Raw genomic sequence first — 20697 nt, 5'->3', positions numbered from 1 at the left:
TCATGAAATCTCTTACACCCCAAAGTAAGAGGGTTACATTTTTAATCTTAGAACATGTGTGCATTAACTTTAGAAGATAAACTGTATCCTTACACTACAGTTTGGAAATTTAAGTTTTAATAAATGCATACTCCTATGCTATATAAACAACTACATAAAGACACTATGGCTATAGTTTGAAGAACATACAGCCACATCACACATTGCTTTATCTACATGCCCTATGTAAGAAAAATACATATATATATATATCTTCTTAGAATGAGACGATCAAGGAGTTCAACAGTAGGAAGAAAAAAAAATAGGGAATAACACCATAGAGGTTCACAGAACATTTTAATTTTGTATAAAACCCAGCATTTATTCCAATGCAACATTAAAGTAGAAACATTTTAATAAATACAAGACAGAGCATGTATTAAACTTAAATTACAATTTAAGTTTATGGACAGAGACTTCTTTCTGCTTCTTTTGTTTCTTCTTTAATTTGGTTGCATCTTTGACTTGCATTTTCACTTGGTCTTGTAACTGAGAAAAGAAGGCTTGGGATGATTTCAAGGCCTTGTCTTTTCCTTCATCCTGTCAATGGAACCAATATTTGTTTTAACACCAAGAAACATACAGACAGTACCACTATATTATTTATCATTTCTTTTAAAAGTCAAATATCATATGTAAGTACTAATTAATTTTCAGAGAGTCATCTCTTTTCAGCAGATTCTTATGTCATTCCGGCTAAAGATTAAGCTTCCTTTCTAGTCCTGATTTGGCATAGTAGTGAACTAAGGCATGTGAGCTACAACTGCATAATAAACTACAATTACTGAACTTATGTTTTGTATTTTGTTGGTCTTTTGAAAAGGTAAACAGAAGTGGTTTAAAAGTAATGAAGTTATTTTCCAATACACCAGAATTTCAGACATTTAAAAAAATTTAATTTATAAGGCATCGCAGGTAGAATATAAATTTACTTTTTTATAGCATGCAAAGCACAAGATCAATCTGATAGGATTATAAACAAAGCTCCACAAAATGTAAAAAAGCCAACAGGAACATTATAGTTTGAAGTTTGGTTACTCAAAGCTTACAGAGACCTAAGTAGAAACCTCATTTTCAGTTATACATGCAAGTAGTCAGTCCCATTTAGTCAAGTGGGACAGTTCAAACACAGGAAATAAGAGACTGAGTTCTAGTATTTGCAGGAACACCACCTTCTGAACTTTGAAATAAAAAGTAGTACCTAACACAAACAATCATTTGTTCTGTGAGAGTACTATGATATAAAGTAATTGTATCATACAGTTCATGTTTTTCCTTATCTAAAGATTATCTACACATCCAAGATTAATCTTCTCATTCAGTATATCTCACCCTGAATAAGCTTCTGCAGGTTCCAACAACCAATTAAGCATGATTTATTCATAATTCAAGTAGTAACATCTACATGAATATGCATTATAAAAAGGAGGTCAATACAGAGCACAACTCAGAGCTGTGTTTTTTCAGGCTGCTCTCCTGACATCACATTCATAGGGTAATCAGCAAAATCAGGAGTAAAAAAAGACATTCAACACTACTTTGCATTTAGTTCCATGCACATATTAGACTGGTACTTCCAAAATTGCAGCTCAAAAGAATACAAGGAAAAAAAAGGGGGAGGAAAAAAAAATACATCCTTTCCATGTCTACTTCCTACCTCTTCCTTTCCAGCAGTTTTATTTTTTATATTTACTCAAACATAAATAAGGTATCAAGGTTTGTGTAGGCAAGCAGATACACTACTTAGTACAAGAATTTCTGAGGGGGTGGTAGGAGGTGTAGTTATGCCTAGAGGGATAGGAGAGAAGCAAATCCTTTCTTCTAACTGTGTTAAACGTTATCTACCCCTGGGATTTTAGAGCTCATCAGCTAAAGAAAATTAAGTTAAACAGGACTACTCGAGACAGCATTACCTTGAGCAGCGTTGCTTTGCCTTCTTTTGTAAGCTTTTTCAATTTTGCTGCAGCAGCTTTTTTGCTGAGTTTTATGCCTTGCTCCGATTTCTTCTTTTCAAGAAGCTTTTGACGTTTCTCCTTTTCCCTTAGCTTTATACGTTTACGAAGCTTTTTCTTTCTTCGCTCTCGTTTTTTGTCTGTGGAAGTCTTTTCTGCGTCTGTTTTTACATCACCAGCTTTGTTCTTTTCCTAAAGAGAAAAAAAATATATAAGCATGCAAAAGAAAACTCACTTTAGTGAGTTTTAGTGAGTATTTAAGCCTGTCTTAAGCGTTTCCATTATTTCAGGTGTCTGACACATTAAGGCATAGACTGAAAACAGCCAGAAGCTGGTAGTAGTGTCTGTACAATTGACAGTCTATTGCTGTTTAACTTCCCCTTCTACCCAGCTATATAACGGTAAAAACAATTACCATCACAAGTCAAGAATAAAAACCATCTGTAAGTTAGTATCATGACCTAGCATGGTCTGATAAATAACTGGAAGGAGTGGGAAGAGTTTAAGAGTTTTTAAAACGCTAGGCATGGAGGTTCATGAGGTAAGTAACCTTGAGTGGATGGGGTAGCAAAATCCTCCCACTGATCTGGCATCCACTACACCCTTCTGTTGTGAATACAGATCCTTGATTTTTCTGTTTGTTTGTGTGTTATTTGGTTGGGTTTTGGTTTTTGTTTGGTTTTACCTTGATCTCCTCTGGTGCTAAGAGAGCAGCGTCACTAACAGCAACAGGTGCTACTTCTTCCATAGTGATAGCTGGCAGGTTTGAGACTATTTTCACTTCTGGCACAGGCTAGAAATAAAAAAAATATTCAGCACTAAGTACACCATCTCAAAGGAATGGAGTTTACGTGTAACTGAACACGCTAAATATTTGGTTATATTTAGAGACAGTTATAGTGCATTTAATACAAAAGAAGTACAAGTTCAATGTTTACTCAAAATATACTTGGGAAATGAAAATTCTCCAGTTTCAAAGAAAATAAAGGAAAAGAGTAACTTTGAAACTGAACTACTTACTGGTTTGGGTGTGAAGTGGAAATTACAAAGTGCATCCAGTTGCAGGAAGAGAGAATCCATCATTTCCTGAATTTCTTTGTGTTCAGGATTTTCTTCCTCTTCAGTTTTTTGCTAGATTAATAATGTAATGTTAATGCAATACCACTCATAAAGCAATTTCACTTTAGCAAGACTGCTAACACAGTATGCAATTCAGAGCCATTCCACATGCCACATGAACACTCAGAGGAAGTCTGAAGTAATTCCATAAAGCTGAAAACACCTAGTAGCATACAAGTGAATATATATGCTTATGTGATGCAAACTTCAAAGCAATAGGAAAGGCATTGTTTGTGTTACCTGGTGAAGTTTCAAGTATTCTTGCTCATAGATCTCAGCAAGACTCAGTTTACTTTTTTCATGGTCCAAAGTGATGCGCTTCTTGTATTCAAAGGCATCCTCTTTTGGTTTTTCTTTCGGTTCTACATCGTCCCATGCCTGAGAAAGTCATAAATTAACAACCAAATACAACTACAGACTAAATGTGTTAGTTGCTACAGCTTATTTAGAACATTACTTATCTGACATTTTAACTAACTCATGTGTGTGGCTTCCCCAGGAACTCAGAAAGTTCACACTTTAATTTGAAGAATAGAAGACACATACTCAAGCTTGTGTACATATTTTCAGTGAATCAGGGCAAAAATAGTATAATTAATTGCAAATGTGTAATTTCCTTAGATACTCTTCCATTATGTAATTTTACTTATTTGTTTAGCAAACAGTAAGCCTCAACAAATTGTGAGATACAAGTCTTTTATCAGTGACTTTGAAGAAAAATTTTACACATTTAAGCTTTGATTAGCATTTAGGATGCATAAAGAACTACACAACTAGGATCACAGAAAAAAAGTGAGACTGGCATTATATTCCAGAGGAACTCCTTATAGTTACTCCTCTTTATCTGTAAATAATCTTTAGTTTGAAGAAAATCAAAACCTAGCTTATAACACATACTTAAAAAAAAAAAAAAAAAAAAAAAAAAGATTATGACTCTGAAGCCCCATTCATTAAGGCAAAATGAAACATCCAGTTGCAGAAATTAATCAAGAAAACTCTATACCTAACATGTTAAGAGTTTAAACTTTCTTAGAATGTGCCCTGTGAATAAAATCAAGGAACAAAATGGAAAAATGGAGAAGAGCAAGCAAGATATTAACCTCATCCAATATTCTCTGTTTAATGATATCTTCAAGCTGAAAAGTAGTTTCCTCTGTGATCACAGGAGCTGAAAAGAAGAAGAAAAGATTAATGTTTCTCCAGCAAGAAACACTTTTTGCTCCGAGGAATCAAAAAGAAATTAAAAAAAAAAAAAAAAAGAAAAACAAAGTAAAGCCTCAACAAATATGTAGTAGTTGAAATTTTTTCTTGACCTAGAGATTGATGAAGTCAAGCAAATAACGTTTTCTTCCACTACCTTGGAGAGAAATGAAAATGGGAAAGAGAATGATGTTATGTATGCCTTGTAAGTGACTAAAACTGCCACTGAATTAATGAACTTTCAGGTAAATTCAACCAAGTGAACCAAGAAGACTATAGCTTCCTGTAATTTCCACAACAAAAATGCACTGCCTCAAAGATGTGCTGAGAAGTTTAACTAGTATTTTTGTTACCCTGCTCTCAAGTCATGGGTGTTGTCATCATGCTCACAGGCAAGGCAATCCAACTTGGTACGGCAATATACTCTCAAGAAAGCCCTCCCTCAATACTTACCCATTCGGACTGCATGATCAAAGAGTATTGTTTCCTCCAAAAGGCTATTTTCCGGTCGCTTTTGTCCAGTCACTTCTCCTTTAAGCTGCCAAGGTTTCTCTTCTAACAACTCTTCTTCTAAACTTTTTATTTTTTCACTCAACTGAAAAAAACAAAAACAATTTCCTAAGAAGTTTAAAACAGTTCACAAGTAAACTCAAGGCAAGAAATCCATAGCCATTTCAGGTGCTTCCAAATCCTCCTCATGTAATGTAAGGATACGTAATTGCATACGCATATCTGATAAACTACTTTATTTTTATTAAGTTTAAGAAGTCCCTTCATGTATGCCATGTACACAATTATTATAAAACATTGGTCACTGTTTAAAAGTATTAGCAAAATGATAAAACAATTACCTTTTCCTGTCTCTTTTCAAAAGATGACTTTATTTCACCGGGATCGATGCCCTTCTCCAATTGCATGTCAGTACCGTCTTCAGTTTCACTGTCATCTGGCAATCTAAAAGTAACTTTTGAAGATGCCTTTTTACCTCTCACATTCTCAATCATCTCATTAATATCCTCCACCCTGTAAAATTAAAATACAATTTAAAATGAAGTAAAGGTTAAAAAGCCACTAACATTTGTGCTTGAAGATATTTCAGCCATTACAACTTTACCTGTTACAACTAACCGATAGTTAAGAACTGCAATAGACTTTCATTGAAGTCTAAAGACAAAGACACTGTGGAAACTTCTATACATCAAAAAATAACCTTTAAAAGCTGAAGTTATAGCTATTAAATCTTTTACTGAAATAAATCCCAAGAAACAACACTACGAAAGCAAGTAAATAAACTACTTTTTGACTAAGATAACAATGCAATCCATGAACATACAACAGATAACAGAAAATGACAAACCATGACTAAAGCGAACCTGGAATTCACAATTTATTTTCTACTTGAACACTGCCACTCTTCAGTGTAAAATTATAAAGACATTTAACTGCAAATAATGCTAATACTTACTCAGACATGCTTTCTTCATTCTCCTTTTCAATAGCACTGTCTGCTTCCTCTTCCTGATCATCTTCAACACCATTAGCTACTAAGTCATCATTGTCATCAACAGGATCAAAGAAGTCTTTGTATGTCAGGTCTCTAGAACTTTTAACTGACTAAGAAGGTGACAGGGAAAACAAAAAAACGAAAAAGCAGTTAGGATGACAGAAGTCTAAGAGCAGCCTGCCTCTGAAAGGCTAACATCTGGGGAACAGCACGACTTGTGTAATAGCAGTTCAGTTTACTGAAGCATTAACCTGGGGCAGAGCATCTCTGTAAAATTAGCCTCTTTTACAAGTACTCAGGGCATTCTGCCACTTAAATTCATTTCTAACTTCAACACGTGCTGAAGTCAGAGAGCAATGATTTTTTCTGATTATTCACTGGTATGCGTACGTCCTTCCTTACGCCCTGGGCAGAGTTCTTGCAAGCAAGAATCTCTGGCAACTTTAAGTAAGAAAAGATTAGTTTTTGAAACAAGTACTCGGCAACTTGCAAAATTTGAGTTACAAAGCCCTGTCCCTGTAAAAAGAAGTAGCCAAACAACCTTTGCTCTGCATCAGTCACCTTAGGGATCCCCAATCATGAGACATCAATGTTGAGCAACACAGCTTTCTTGCTAAGCTGGATCACATATTCTGCAAGGTCTCGTATTTCTTACGACATGACCACCAAGTCCTTAATCCATGCAAAAACCTAAAATCCATCTAAACAGAGACTGGAATGGGAAGACAGTATGTACTTTTGCATTGGTGCATTTTGCTACCAGATACTTAACATCAAATATTAACAGCAATTGTTAGTTTTCCAATCATTTTAACTTGGCAGTTTCTCCTGTGAGCTCAACAATTTAGAGTAAACCTAACAGATATCAGATCTTGATTTAAATAAAAGAGTTCAGATAGTTTACTATCTTCTTACTTTGACTTTAGTTTCTTCAGACTCCTCCTCCTCATCATCCGAGATGATTTCCTCAAAGTAGTTGATATCGTCTTCCTCCTCCTCCCTCTCCCTATTTTCCTTCTCTGCGTGCTCTAAAAAAGCTTCCATCTCAGCCAGCTTGAAGAACTTGTCATCCACTACAGATTTTCTTCCTTTTTTTTTCAACGTTGTTTCCTTTGCTATTTTAGTTTGTTCTTCTAGTGCATCAATATCAAAGTCAACATCAGAATCCTCATCACTGTATTTCTGCGTTATGGCTTCTTTGGGTTTACTTTGCTTTTCTTTAGCTTTAGTTTCTTGTTTTGTAGAGACACTCTCCTGTTCAGTTTCTGCTTCCATTACGTCTTCCAATTCATTATCACTGCTAGCCTCTGCATCAGAGCCATCATCTTCCTGGTCTGAGACAAGGCAAAGATCTTTATCGTTGGCATCCCTTGCAACAGATTTCTTGAAAAAGTCAAGAATTGCATTATTCTGGAGCTCTAGTTGTTGCCAAATCTGTTCTTCATCAAAGTTTTCTATCACCAGCTCTTTTAGAGGACTCCCACGAACTATACTGCTTCCCAGAGCTTTATTTAAGTCGTATAGAGTCTTTGTTAACGCTCTGAACTCAGCAGCCAGCCCATCTTGTACACTAGAAGAGGAGGAGAAAAAAGTTAAAGCTTTAAAAAGCACAACAGTTACATTTTTTTATTTTATTTTTTTTTTTCCGGAGTTAGCTAGCTTTCCTTCATTCCCAGCTCCAGTAAGGTACCCGCATGGTCCCCCTGCAGCTCCCTGCCGGCACCTCCCAACACTCACAGCTTTTGCGCAACTCCCCACGTGGCTGAGCGCCGCTACCGAGCGCTCCCAGCAGCAGACGCCTCACCATTTTTAAGCCTTTCAGCTTCCCCCCGCCCGCACCCCCGGGACACCCACGCGATTATCACGACTATCGCAAGCCTTCGCTCGGGCGTTCCCTCCCTCCCTCCCGGCCGGTCCCGGCCCCGCAGCGCAGCCGGCGCACACGCAGACCCCTCGCTCCCGGCAGCCGGCAGCCCCGCCGCCCACACGGCGCTTCAGGTGGGCTCCGTGCGCCGCCAGGAGCCCCCCGGGCCCTCGCCCTCTCCCGCAGCGCCGCGGCCGCCGGCGGTACCTCAGGAACTGCTCGGGCCGCGCGGCGGCGGCGCCCGCCACCCTGAGCGCGGCCTCCAGCCCGCTGCGCGCCGCCATCTTGCCCCGCCCCGCGCCGTCAGGGCGCCCCCTGCGGCCGGGAGGCGGCGAGCGGCAAAATGGCGGCCGGCTGGCGGCGGGCGGCGGCCGGTAACGCGCGGCCGGGCGGGGGGGGGGGTGCGGGGCTGTGAGGCGCTCGGGGGGGACGGTGTGAAGATAGCGATAATTTGTGAGAACAAGGTCCGATGAATCTTCTCTGAAGGACAAAATACCTAGAAACATTCTGACTTGGTTGTCAGCATGTGAAAAATTATCTCTTTGCAAAAACAAGGCGAAACAACAACAAAAACAGTAGGGGCAAATGATGAGTGTATACTAGGTGTAGAAAAACTGCATGGGTGCCTTTGGGCAGCATGCAAAAGTTTTTCAAACAGGACAGATACTTGGACAGATAACTTCAGTCACAGTGTCCATTGGCTTCAGAAGACATATAATAAAATAGACTTCAGAGAATGTCTATTTTTTAGCATTAGAGAAAGTTCAGAATTAATTGCGTAATTCTGTAAGCTACTGGATGAATGTTTTGTGATTAAAGAGTTTAGCCACAACATTTACCTGAACAAAGGACTGGTTTTGTGATATATGCATAACTCACACTGTTTCTTTCCTGAAACATGAATTCCAATCTGAAGCTGCTAAAAAGCTTTCTTTCTCATTTCAGGGTCAGCTTTTGATCATTGAGTGTGCTACTTCATAGCACAAAAATGAGACCAGAAACATGAAGATGAGTAAAGATTAGAATTATATTAATAGAAGTAGAATTACAGTAACTATATTGTTACTAATCTGTATAATGCCAGGAAAAAAAAAAAACAACAACACACACACACAAGTGTCTTTTGTTTATTCTCAGCCAATTCATACTGATATTTATGTGTTTAAAATTAAAGCTCTACATACATATGACTACAGCTAGAATAAATTCACAAGTCTTCTTAGATAAAAAGTTTATAAAAAAAAAAACAACAAACTCTAGAGTTCTCTGTCCCTACATCATCACCAGAAAAATACAGTCCTACCACCTTAGGGGGAAGATATGGAGAGACACATAAAAAATACTGCCATATGAGTATCTTTGACTTTACAAGAATTTTAGGATTATTCTTTACTTCGTCACTCTTACCTTTCCTGGAAACACTGCAAAAAATCAAATGTTTCTTGAGCTGAACCCAACAAAATTAATTTTTTCTATTTCTTTTGCCATTGCTTCAGTAATAGCCGAGTGGCAGTCTATCTTATTTGTGTCAAATGTCAATTTACTTGAAAATAGACGTAATACAGAATAAATTATAATAGCCATGTAATCTTTTGCCCGCTGTGAGGTACAACAAGAATTACAGATGATTACAGGAGATATAAAGATGATTGAGAAAAATTTTGCCCATTCCCATCTGTAAAGATTACTTGAAAATCTACATTACTAGCATTTCCACTCAGTCACGGGATGTTAATATTTGGAAGCAGGGACAAAAGAACAAACGTGCTATAGAAAACGTCAAAAATGTAAGTGTATTAAGCAGTCCTTTCACAGTGTTTTGCTCTTTTGGTAAATACTGACTTTCTCTAAGTGAAAGAGTTTCTCTTGCTTCACCAATAATTGGATCAGGCCTTAAGTATTAATGCCAGCAAACAGCTACTGATCCTGGGTAGATGGATAAAACATTTGACTTTTTTTTTTTTAATGCATTATTTACTTCGGTGATCTGGTCAAACTCTAGTCTAGTTATTTATCCGTGCTGCTAATTATGCCAACTAGATACTGCATGTTTCTTGTTTTGTATATTACAGAGCACTGCAAAGTATTGCTTCCTCAGGCAACTGCTTTGTTCACCCCTGACACAGTTCCATTTAGACAGCAACTGTATCTACTGAATAGATTCAGCGGAGACATTGGAAAAACAAGAATTTTTCTGCTGTGAAGTTGCTAGTGAATTTTTTTTAATATGTAAAAAGCTTTGAAATATTCAGTTGCAATACTGTCACTATTATAGCCTAAAGGTAACAAAAGTAAAAAAGAATTTTCCAGAACTTCTGGCTGCGATGAAAGTGATGACAGGATGTACTGTGTGAAAGGCTGGCAAGAAATACACCAGAGCAGTTCCTTGGAGAAGTGAGCAGGTTTATGAAAGCTCTTAATGTAGGCTGTTGATTTAATATTTTCAAAAGATGTTGAGTACACTTACTCTCATGGTAGTATTCGAAATTATGTGAATTTCATGTTGTAATTTTAAAGCTTACACATAAACACATGCACGTATATCTATCAGTGCTGTATCATTCTTTGTGAAGAAAAATAAACTGACAGCTGTAGCCTTCCAGTTAAATGGTAGTTGTGTTTCCCACAGTCAAACCAGATGATTAATTACAGCTACTGCTAACCTTACAGGTATTACTAACTTTCCAGAGTACAGAGAGCCTGAAAAATGTAAGCCAAGTTATCCTAAGTGTCTTGGAAAGCATCCAAAATTTCAGTGCCTCCCTGGCACAATCGCTTAGCAAAATGGCACATTTGTGAATTTAAAGCTAAGAATGCATCAAAGACTTCCAGAATGCTGAGATGCCTCCAGCTTGGCCTTGAGGCATTGGGAACTCCGACATGGCCTAAAGCAAATCAGCATGAAATTCAAATGCTGCCTTTATCAATATACCCTTTCATTTAATTCTAATTGTGGTGTGAGACACAATTGATAAGACCGCAGTCGTCCCCCCCCCTATCTTTCCAAAGTGTACTACTTGGATAGATTCATTTTTATTTGTAATTATCCTAATTTTACTCTTTTTTTTTTTTTTTTTTTCCTGACTTTTTAAAAATCAAGCAACTTTAGAACTAACTGTGGGCAGCACAGAAATATGACAGATAGTGCAAAGGTCAGAACCGTCTTGTCAGAACAGTCTGTGAAGAGTTCAATAGACATCTAAGTTTTTTATGGCCCCAAGTTTCTCCAAGACTGTTCCATCTTTTGTCAACATCTAGATGTTAGCCCTTGCCTTTGTGCCATATTGTCATCCAGTATTTTTTTTTTCATTATCGTTTATTTTATGATGAGACAAATCATAATCTTTCTCTTTTGTAAGTCATGCTGAAATCAGTGGCACTAGTTGCATTAAAAAAGGAAATACGATTTTAACCTTTTAAGGATAAGCTAAATTGTTATTGGTCAGTAGAATGTGGTATTATTCACAGTACTTAGAACTGAAATATTTCTAAGCATCTTGAAACTAAGTATATGACCTGTACAGCACATGAAAAATAAGAGTGGCTGAAGACTTAATTCTTCAGAGAAAAAATCAGAAATCAGTAGAGTTAGCATCCCTTAAGCCTCAAACACAAGATGACATTTCTTTTCTTGCTATAGTTCTGACAGCTAAGAGCTCAAGTCTTTTATCTTTCTCTTGGATCGTGCAATATCAGTTACTTCTGTCATTGGTTTTGTTTGTTTGTTGTTTGTTATAATTTCCATATGTATGGACATGTCCTTGTTTCTTTCTCTATTTTATAAGAAGCTTTGAAAAATTCAGAAACAACATTTAAGTACATTATGCAGTTGACTGTTATGTTTGGCCATGTATTCCAATTTTTAACAGACAGATATAAGCATTTACAACACTTTTTTTTTACCTTTAGCTTTCCACACTAGTGTGCTTATGACACAGGACTTACATAGGCCTCATTAAAAGGGGAAAGAGCAGATACTGTTAATTTCTCAGAAGCATTATATTGGTGCTATTCTTTTTTTTTTTTTTCAGGGCTTCTTACCAGATTGCAGACTTCAGCTCTTATGATACGAACTTTAGCATCATCGCATTCAGTTTCTCAAAACATTCCAAGCTCTTTGTGGAAACTGGGCCGACTTAATCATGTAGCAATTGCAGTGCCTGATTTGGAGAAAGCTCAGTCCTTGTATAAAGATGTGTTAGGAGCACAGGTGAGCGAGACGGTTGCTCTGCCTGAACATGGTGTCTACACTGTTTTTGTGGAGCTGGGAAATACAAAGCTGGAACTTCTACACCCTTTAGGAGAGAAAAGTCCCATTACAAGTTTTCTGCAAAAGAACAAGACTGGAGGAATGCATCATATCTGCATTGAGGTATTTTAACATAACGTATCGTATAGCAAGACAATGGATAGTAAATTAATATTTTTTTCATAGGATTGACCTGTGTAAAAAACATATTTATAAGGCTGTCATATCTGTGAAAGTTTCACTTGTATAAGAGGATTATACCCATGTTTTAGTGTAGATGTTAGATGCAAAATTCCACATTGCTGCCTATAATAAATGTTTTCAATGTTTTCCATATTTGAGTCTTGCAAACTTTATTATTTCATATAAAGAGTTATAAATAAAAAGTAATGGGATTACTGATGTGAGTGAAATTGTTTTCAGATTTCATCTATCAAGACCAGTGTTTGCATTTGCGTACTTTCATTGAAAATTGAGAAATTTTGCATAGGCACAGGCATTGCAATTTTTCCTACATTAAGTTTGAGTATGTGCAGGTGTTCAAGAATAGAAAATTAATTCTGTTTAAATTGACCCCAAATAGAATTGCTAGGCTGCTGTTACAGAAATGTGAAACTGAACGTTGGAAATGGGGAGTGTAGAATAAAGAAGTGATTTACAGGAAAACCAAAAAAAGTCCTCAAGCCTTCTGTGAGACCAGTGGCACTTAGACAGACGAGATCAGGAAGATGTAGGTAGTTCTAAGCAAAAAGAGTTCAGAGCTCTCAAGAGTTTCAAGAATATGTAACCCCTTCAAAGAATTTTCAAGAAATATCTGTTACCAGCTGAAGCTGTTCTATGTAGATCTGTTTTGTATGAAATACAATCTTTCTTGTTGCAGACAAACCACAGATGACTGTCAAGTGAAGCCATACTGTTAATTATGAAAACAGAAGAATGGGACATGCTAATGATCCCATGTTGGACAACTGTATACAATAAGTCAAGTATACAGTAAGGCCAAGTAAGCCAGGAGTCATAATCTAGCAGATAATTTTGATTAAACGCGTGAGCTAGTGCTACCTGCAGCCAGATTTTCCTAAGTGAAGTCCTGAGACTATTAGATTCTCTAAGCAAAATAAATGTAAGTTCAGAAAAAGATTGTCCTAAGTCAACTATGTTAGTGGTCTCCGTGTAAATTCAAATGGAAAGTTACCAAACAATTCACATGGAAAGAAAACCTTCTGTTGTTGAGCTGCTGTTTATGCGGTACTGAAAATGGATTTGGTTGCTACCATAGTCAATCAAAAAGAAGTTAATGCCTCCTCCCTCAGTTTCCCATTCCCCTCAGAATGGAAAATCCTACCATTTCTAGGTATGTCCTCCTCTGAAGTTGAGCAAAAATACCTTTCAGAAAAGCTAAAAAAAAAAAATAAATCAGTCTCAATTGATTGTTCGTTTGAAATTTTAAAATATTTTGTAGAAATACCTTTCCTTGAACAATTGTATTGCAAAAAGATTAATTTTAAAAATATTTTTCCATACTGTAGAAGAAGTCTGATGAGTTTATTAAAATACCTTTCTGTTCTTCCTTCTGTCTTATTATTCAAAGAAAAAATTTAGAAAGGTGTGTTGATAGGGAATTTGCTTTGGACAAAATAAGCATTTTTAGAAGAAATTAAATAATGCCAGACAAGCCATATCTGTGCCATATCAAGCCATATCACTCAGTATCTGTGACAAAAAGCATGGTGGAGAACTGATAGGGTAAGGGAGAAATCCAGGCCTGATAGTCTCTTAATATACATGTAGATACAACCACAGACTTTCCACAGTTTGCTCTCACTTCTTCCCTGGGGATACAGTTCATTCCATCTGAGCCCAGACACAGTTCCTCTTCTGGCCATCTCTGCAGGACAGGAGCAGCAGCTGTGGTAGCTTTTCTGCTTGGGGAAGCAACCTGGAGGGAGGCATGGCACACTTCTGACACTTTGCTGTCTTCTTTTAGATAATGCTTGACAGTCATTTGGTTTTACTTTTTTGCTGGCTGGTAGTCACGTGCAGGAAGAACTGTAGTGACTTCTGAATTATCGTGAACAAAACTGCAGCAAATGAGTACGAATTAACCGAAGTCTGTTCCTCCAAGTTAAGGCTAGATATCTTCCGTAAAATTCATTATGTATGTTTATTCACTGAGTTACGTCCAGACACCTCAGTCTGGAAAAACAGCAATGCTATTATTTTAATTCTACATCTTTTTAGGTTAATGACTATTGGCTTTGCTAGACTGAGGGCTAATTTCATTATTTCAAAGGATGGATGCATTTAAGGTTTGTATCCAAACCATCTGATGACATGACATGAGACTTAAGATCACACAATACAGCAAAGACATTTTTTTGTTAATTATGTTTTACTGCAGGAAACTCTACTGAAATTTAATGTTAAATGCTATTATTATAATTAAGTTCAATAAGAAAACTAGGTCATAGTCTGGGGACGTTTCTGGTAATTCCAAGGTTTTTGTCAGGAAACATCATAAAGTTTAACTTACTCAGAAGTAGTATGTATAAATCTGGTAGGCTTTTTCTTTTTACCTTCTGCCCATTGCCCTCCCTCTTCAGCAGCATCTAATGAGTCAGTGTTCTGTCATCAATTAGACAGGGAGGCATTCTTCTTTAGTTAATGATATTTTGAAAGTAATACGATCTTATTAATAGCAATACAGAGTTTAGATTATCTATAGAGTCCTTATAAAGTAACAACATAAATCAATGGACTTAGTGCATGATGAAATTTAATCTAATAAATTCTTAAATATATACTAGAATTTACTGAAACGGTACTTTATAAAATCTTCAAGTAACAAACGCAAACTTCTGTAGGATTTTTATTGTTAAGACTAGATTTTAAAAACGATTTCAGAATTTAATTGATTTTCACAATTATATTAGGACTTAGAAATAACAATTTAGTAAGGATTTGTATTATTGCTCCTAAATGTAGAATGTGCATAATACAATTTAATGTGTCAGTTTGTGTAAACTATATTTTTCTTTCATAAGGTTGATGACATAAACGCAGCTATGGCAGAACTGAAGAAAAAAAAGATTCGAATACTGAGTGAAGAGCCAAAAATAGGTGCACATGGCAAACCCGTGATTTTTCTTCACCCTAAAGATTGCCATGGAGTCCTTGTGGAACTTGAACAAGCCTGAGCTGTAATATTCATATATAAGACAATAAATGAGTTGTGAAGTTACTGATCTGGTGCTGGGAATATTGATGTACTATTCAATCTTTACAGATTCACTGCAGTTCCTGTGGATTAAGTACAGCTTTTGAGCACTAAAATACTCTGAAGATTTTTTTGTTGTTGTTGGTCTGATTTTCAGAATTAATGTGTTGACATTTCTTGAATTCTCTTTGATTCTAGAGATGAATGCATGAGCTAAGTTGCATATGTAACAGTTATTTTGTTCTATTGCCTCATGCTTGCAGCATGGTTTTACCTCTGTAACCACAGAAACTGTACAGTTTCTAGGTCATGCCACATTATTTTGTTCTACATTTCAGAGCAGAGACCCACTTCTCAGTGACAACAATATAGCTTAGATATTCCCTTTAGAATTGAAAGGAAAAGGAACATTGCACTTTCTGTTTTCACCATTCACTGCCTGTGCTTCACATTGATTGACTGGTTCATGCAATAAACAAATTTGTATCTTATTGTATGGGCATCTGCAATCATTAAATAACTTTTGCCTTGCCATAACAATCACTGCTGAGGAAGTTACACTGCATAAATCATCAGTTAGTTGTTTAACGAACTCTGTGCATATGCAGGTGATGGGAAGAAAAGTGTCTGATAAATTATTTGACTGAAATAGTTTTCAGACTATAAGATGCTTCTTGCATTTTTATTTTATTTATTTATTTTTTTTGTGGTCAGTTATTGAATACTTTTTTTTCAAGCTTTATTCATTAGAAGATATTTGGGAGAGACCTGAACAAATAGTGAGAATCTTTTCACTTGCTTTATAAATATTGCTTTTCTGTGCAACAATATTTATAAATACTGTTTTCCAATTTTCTTACAAAATCATTGGAAAGCACAAGACATGGAAGTCTTGCTTATGTACACTGTCCTCACATCAGAGAACAGCATGCCAACATAATTATGTTTCTGATAGACTGTAGTCACAGTTTGTTGATTTGGACAAACTTCACTTTATTTGTATATGTTAAACAAGCAGCGTTTGTCCTGGTGTTTTCTTTTATAAGCTTGCTTTGATAATGTCAGACGTAGAAATTGAAGATTTGCTGTTTCTCTCATAATTTTTCATAATCCTTAAAATCATTATTTTTACTGGCTAAACCACAATCCATATTTTATACTTTCTTGCATCCTTGCACGTACTGTGAATAGTTTTGGTTTGATCTGAAACAAGCTCATTTTAGTCTAAGAGATTTTTTACTTAATGGAAATGGGATTATTTGTGTTGTGCCCTGTTTGCTGCAACAAACCACAAGTATAAGGTTGATATGAGATTTTAAAGGGCTTTCAAGACATTGATGCTTCCTTACGAAATTTTCTTCTGAAACAAACCCTGCAAAGTTAGGGATATATATATATATTTTTTTTTGTACTCAAAACAAATACTTCCTCTGCCATGTTGTAGGGAAAATAGTCTTCTGCATGGTTCTTGTATTTGAACAAATCACTATTTAAAGGATAGTTTATGATATTAATTGTAAATTGTTAGAATTTAGAAATCCTAAGGCTCATGATGGAAAATAAGGATGATTTGATATTCCTGAAATACGATTCTACCATTCTAGGAGACATTCTGCTACCAAAACCACTGCAATACTAGCAGAGGATGTTGGGAAGCATCACTGGTTACGTCAAGATAATTGAACAGAAGTCTGTAAGCCTAACGCTGTTTGGTGACACAGAAAACAGGGTGGTCCCTAGGTTAATGTTTCATTTCTTTGTCCAACTGAAGGAGATGGAATTTTGTGTATGATATATTAAAAGTACCACTTAAGAGTAATAGCTTGATGCAGTACTAGAGAATGGAGATTCTAGTGAACAATACTTAAGTCTACTTGTCTCATTTTGCTCCCCATCTCATTAGCAGACAGAGACTTGTAATGCTTTTAGCTAGTTACCAGCAATTTCCTGACTGACTGCATTGGCGTTGCCTAGCACTAAGTCAGCTGATGCATTTTGTTCATCATAACTAAGTCATGTTCCTATCTCACTCATAGTTTATATATTTCATCTTACTCTTCCTAAGGTGGAACTCAAGATATTAACAAAGAAATAATAAAAATACTTTAAAAAAGAGTTTAGGTCTGTAAAATTAATCATGCCCCTAATTGGGGCGTATTTGTTACAAGCTCTTTGTTAGGATCAGAATCCTTACTTGTCTGGGAATGGGCTATAGGGTACCAGGATTTCCATCTGTGGAGCTGTAGATTTGTAAGGAACAGCCAAGAGAACTGGACAGATGAAGAAGCTGAAGACAGTTCAGACACGCTGAGAGAAGTCTCCTCTTCATAGGCCTAGCTCCAGTAAACTTCAGTAGGAACAGGATCAGTGCCTATACTTGTATCAAACAACTAGTCCTTTGCTTTAAACAAGAGAGCCTTCCCAAGTCATTCTGTGAAATGTATCTCTGTGCTGACTTCCTAAGGGTTGGTGTGGGCAGGGGAATGATTAGATACATGGGCCTACAGGCCTTCTTTGTTACTGCCATGATTATAAAAGGAGATTGATGTCACAAAAAAAGGGGAAAATTAAGGGATACAAACTGGAGCGATGGAGAACTGTGATTTTTTTTTTTTTTTCCCTTCAGTAGAGGAGCACTTAATAATATACCTCTGTTGCATAAGTTCTGGAATGAACAACAGTGACTGGGATAACAGGAGGTTGATTAGCTTGTAAGGTTTTGACAATGTTTTGTTTTATTTTCCAAAAGGAAAAGCAAAATCTGATAATGTCAAGCTTTTCAGAAGATGAAGTGTTAATATTTTGTCAGTAAATTTTGTAGGCTTGTGTCATTTGTCAAGTGCAAGTTCTCTATTCCAGTTTCTCCATGTGTCTTTTTTCCCCTCTGAACTCAAGCATGTTCTTATTTTATGCTGCCTAAGGCAGACAAGACACATTCTTCTAGACTCCATCAACATTACTCAGGCAGCTAAAGGGCTCATAATTAAATAATGCAAAATATCTTTTTTGACTTCCCTTATGCAACCCTCAAGTCTCTGCTAGCTGGGAGGAAAATAACAGTCTGCAGAATGAAGCCCGTTCTATATGAGACAAACCTAGAAGCAAACTCAAAAACCGGAAAAAAGAACTAACTACATGCCTTTTAAAAGCTTACAGTTTTGCAAGTCCACGAAAACTCTGTTCCTGTCGTACTTTTACTGCAATTAATCCAACTGAATTTAAGAATTCTTAGTATTTCATTCTGGATTCATGCTCAATATTACCATATTTACCCAATTTATGGTAAGTTTTGGAAGAACTTACTCTATCATAATACCACAGCTGCAGTGTTTAACACAGTCGTGAGCCTGACAATTTGGAAAGCTCTGAATGAATTAAAAGAGGAATGGAAGATGACTGCTGCATCTGTAGACCACTTCCTAGATGCATAACACTTCTACGTTTAGTACTGAGAATAGAGTTTACTTTATTTATGCGTCTGCAGAAGCATCGAGGACAGTACTTGGCTTTGGACTTTATTGCTAAGACAGATGAATGGAAATTGGTGTGACCATGGAGGTCTTAAAGAGAGACCACCCTGGATGTTTACAATATCAAATTGAGGTACTTACAGTAAGTGCTCTGAATCATTTCACTGGAGTTCAGTTGATTCTCTCCTTATATCTTCCCGTAGTGATCTGACTTGGGTTTGCTAGACTCAAGAACCCTATATTAAAAGAAAATTGTAAGAGTTAATTGTTTCAGTAAACACTCAATTCTTTACAATGTAGTTGTCTCGGCCACATTATCAGACTGTGAAATAAAAACAATTCCTAAAACAGTAGCCCTATTACTTATCATTAGGTGGTACTATAAACAGTAATGTAACTGGTAGTTTAAACCTGGAATATCGAATCATTTAAGATTAATATGGAAATGGTAACTGACAACAATGTATAAAGGAATTGGCCCAATGCTGACATTTTAAAATGAAAGACTTCATCTTAGGAACACAAATTTTATCACCTTTGATAAACAAGTTCAGAGCAGTTTGAATATTTTATGAAATGTAAGCTGTTTATCTTATTGTGAAGGGGGAAGGCCTGCCCCTTTGGATAGCATCATTCTTAAATATCTATAAAATTATGTCATGTATAGCTTCATGTTCATTTGCACTGTCTTAACAGCATTGTTAACTGCAAAGTACACAGTATGGATTCGTAAGTGGGGAAGTTTTCCAAAAAACACTTGAAGTAGATATTTTTCAAAGAACTTCATAACATTTCTAGATGTAATATAAAGTGATCTTTTAACTGTTTTGCTTTGTTAACATACAAATAGTATGTAGATACTAAGATCTTCTATAAAATAGACTTTTAATTAATGTTTTTACTCATTTTGAACACTACATTTTTTTCCAGTAATAAAGATAGGTTTAAGCCATGACTTAAAAGAAAGAAAAAGTTCAGAATTAACTAGTACCTGTGAGTGCTCTGAAGGCATATGTGACCATGCACAGAAATCCTATCAACTACACAAAAAAGGGGCAAGAATAAACAAACACAAACTATTGTTTCCATGAAAGGTCTTCACATGTACATGGATTTTGACTTGGTGCTTAGCAACTGGTGCAGCTACCCCGGGACAAGCACAAGCTCACCAGGCTGGACTTGTCACCTTTACTGTCATGAGAAACACTACTTTGTACGTTCATTTATAATAGCTACAAGTCTGTATTCATACTTACGAGGAAGTCTTGTCATAATTGGCCTAATGGCACTTGATTTTACATATTCTTTATACACATATACACTTGATTTCACATATTCTTTATACACATATTTCACATATTCTTTATACATAATCACTATCACCAAACTGCCATAGAAAGATCTAGTAGTTTCTGATAAAATGCCTGAGAAACCAACTATGCTGTCATTCACTGTAGGAACTGTTGTTCATGGAGAAACCCACTTCAGCGAGCTTTTAAGTATTATAAATTTCACCATTTTTAATTCTTACATGGAGGATTCACGTATCATCAGCACAAGGCCATAAATATTATTATTTTACCTCATGAATCTCTCCCTACGGTGGAATGTGGCTGTTGGGAGTCCCCTGCTGCAAAGTTCAAACTTCGCTTTTTTTTAATTCGATGTCGAGCCCCTCACGGCGTAGGGGAACCTGAGGCGGCCGCCGGCGGGACGGCGCCGGGGCCGCCGCCACCTCAGCGCCCGGGGCGGGGAGCGCGCGGCGGGGGCCGGGGCGGGCTGAGGGGGGCCGAGGCGAGGCGGGAGCCCCCCCGGCCCCCCTGAGGCGCCGCGGCAGCCGCGCTATGCGCCATGCAGGTTCCCGGGCGGCCGCTGGTATTCTCGCACGCAGCTTCCCGGGCGCAGCAGCAGCCGCCTCGGTGTGTGGCGCCGAGGCAGGCACACAAAAGAGCGGCTGCGGCTGCCCCCCGGCTGCGGGTGCAGGAGGGGAGCGGCCCCGCCGCTGGCAGCACGGTAAGGAGCGGGGCAGGGGCACGGAGCGGGGTGTGGCGGCGGCGGCGGCTGCTGCTGCCCTGAGGGGAGC

General features: G+C 37.2%; 2 protein-coding genes across 3 annotated transcripts; one reads left to right on the top strand and one right to left on the bottom strand.

Moving 5' to 3' along the window:
• Positions 1 to 319: 319 nt before the first annotated feature.
• On the bottom strand, positions 320 to 7980 carry MPHOSPH10 (M-phase phosphoprotein 10). The gene is made up of 11 exons (XM_084293202.1): positions 7886 to 7980; positions 6730 to 7384; positions 5776 to 5924; positions 5162 to 5333; positions 4764 to 4905; positions 4211 to 4278; positions 3351 to 3488; positions 3012 to 3122; positions 2677 to 2784; positions 1953 to 2183; positions 320 to 579 (listed from the first exon to the last, which is right to left on the bottom strand). Exons 1-11 carry the CDS (start codon positions 7960 to 7962, stop codon positions 430 to 432), a joined length of 2001 nt encoding a protein of 666 aa, XP_084149328.1. The 5' UTR covers positions 7963 to 7980; the 3' UTR covers positions 320 to 429.
• Positions 7981 to 7999: 19 nt separating this feature from the next.
• On the top strand, positions 8000 to 15728 carry MCEE (methylmalonyl-CoA epimerase). Of its 2 annotated transcripts, none has more exons than XM_084293203.1 (3): positions 8000 to 8052; positions 11710 to 12050; positions 14972 to 15727. In XM_084293203.1, exons 1-3 carry the CDS (start codon positions 8022 to 8024, stop codon positions 15122 to 15124), a joined length of 525 nt encoding a protein of 174 aa, XP_084149329.1. In that variant the 5' UTR covers positions 8000 to 8021; the 3' UTR covers positions 15125 to 15727. The 2 variants fall into 2 exon arrangements, with proteins under 2 accessions (XP_084149329.1, XP_084149330.1); XM_084293204.1 differs by lacking the exon at positions 8000 to 8052 and adding an exon at positions 8793 to 9465 and having other exon boundaries at positions 14972 to 15728.
• The last annotated feature ends 4969 nt before the right edge of the window (positions 15729 to 20697 follow it).

This window comes from Netta rufina (assembly GCF_964035555.1).
Source record: "Netta rufina genome assembly, chromosome: 11".
Lineage (NCBI taxonomy): Eukaryota > Metazoa > Chordata > Aves > Anseriformes > Anatidae > Netta > Netta rufina.
The sequence above is the reverse complement of the archived record's forward strand: the minus strand, read 5'-3'. Positions and strand labels throughout refer to the sequence as shown.

Bases quoted from the DNA above. Each gene is read 5' to 3' on its own strand.
- MPHOSPH10 (XM_084293202.1), bottom strand. From the start codon at position 7,962: ATGGCGGCGCGCAGCGGGCTGGAGGCCGCGCTCAGGGTGGCGGGCGCC. The intron at 5,334-5,775 runs GTAAGTATTAGC...TTAATTTTACAG, and splicing joins AATGAAGAAAGCATGTCTGA to GGTGGAGGATATTAATGAGA. The intron at 4,279-4,763 runs GTAAGTATTGAG...TCTTCTTTTCAG, and splicing joins TGATCATGCAGTCCGAATGG to CTCCTGTGATCACAGAGGAA.
- MCEE (XM_084293203.1), top strand. From the start codon at position 8,022: ATGGCGGCCGGCTGGCGGCGGGCGGCGGCCG. The intron at 8,053-11,709 runs GTAACGCGCGGC...TTTTTTTTTCAG, and splicing joins CTGGCGGCGGGCGGCGGCCG to GGCTTCTTACCAGATTGCAG. The intron at 12,051-14,971 runs GTATTTTAACAT...TTCTTTCATAAG, and splicing joins TGCATCATATCTGCATTGAG to GTTGATGACATAAACGCAGC.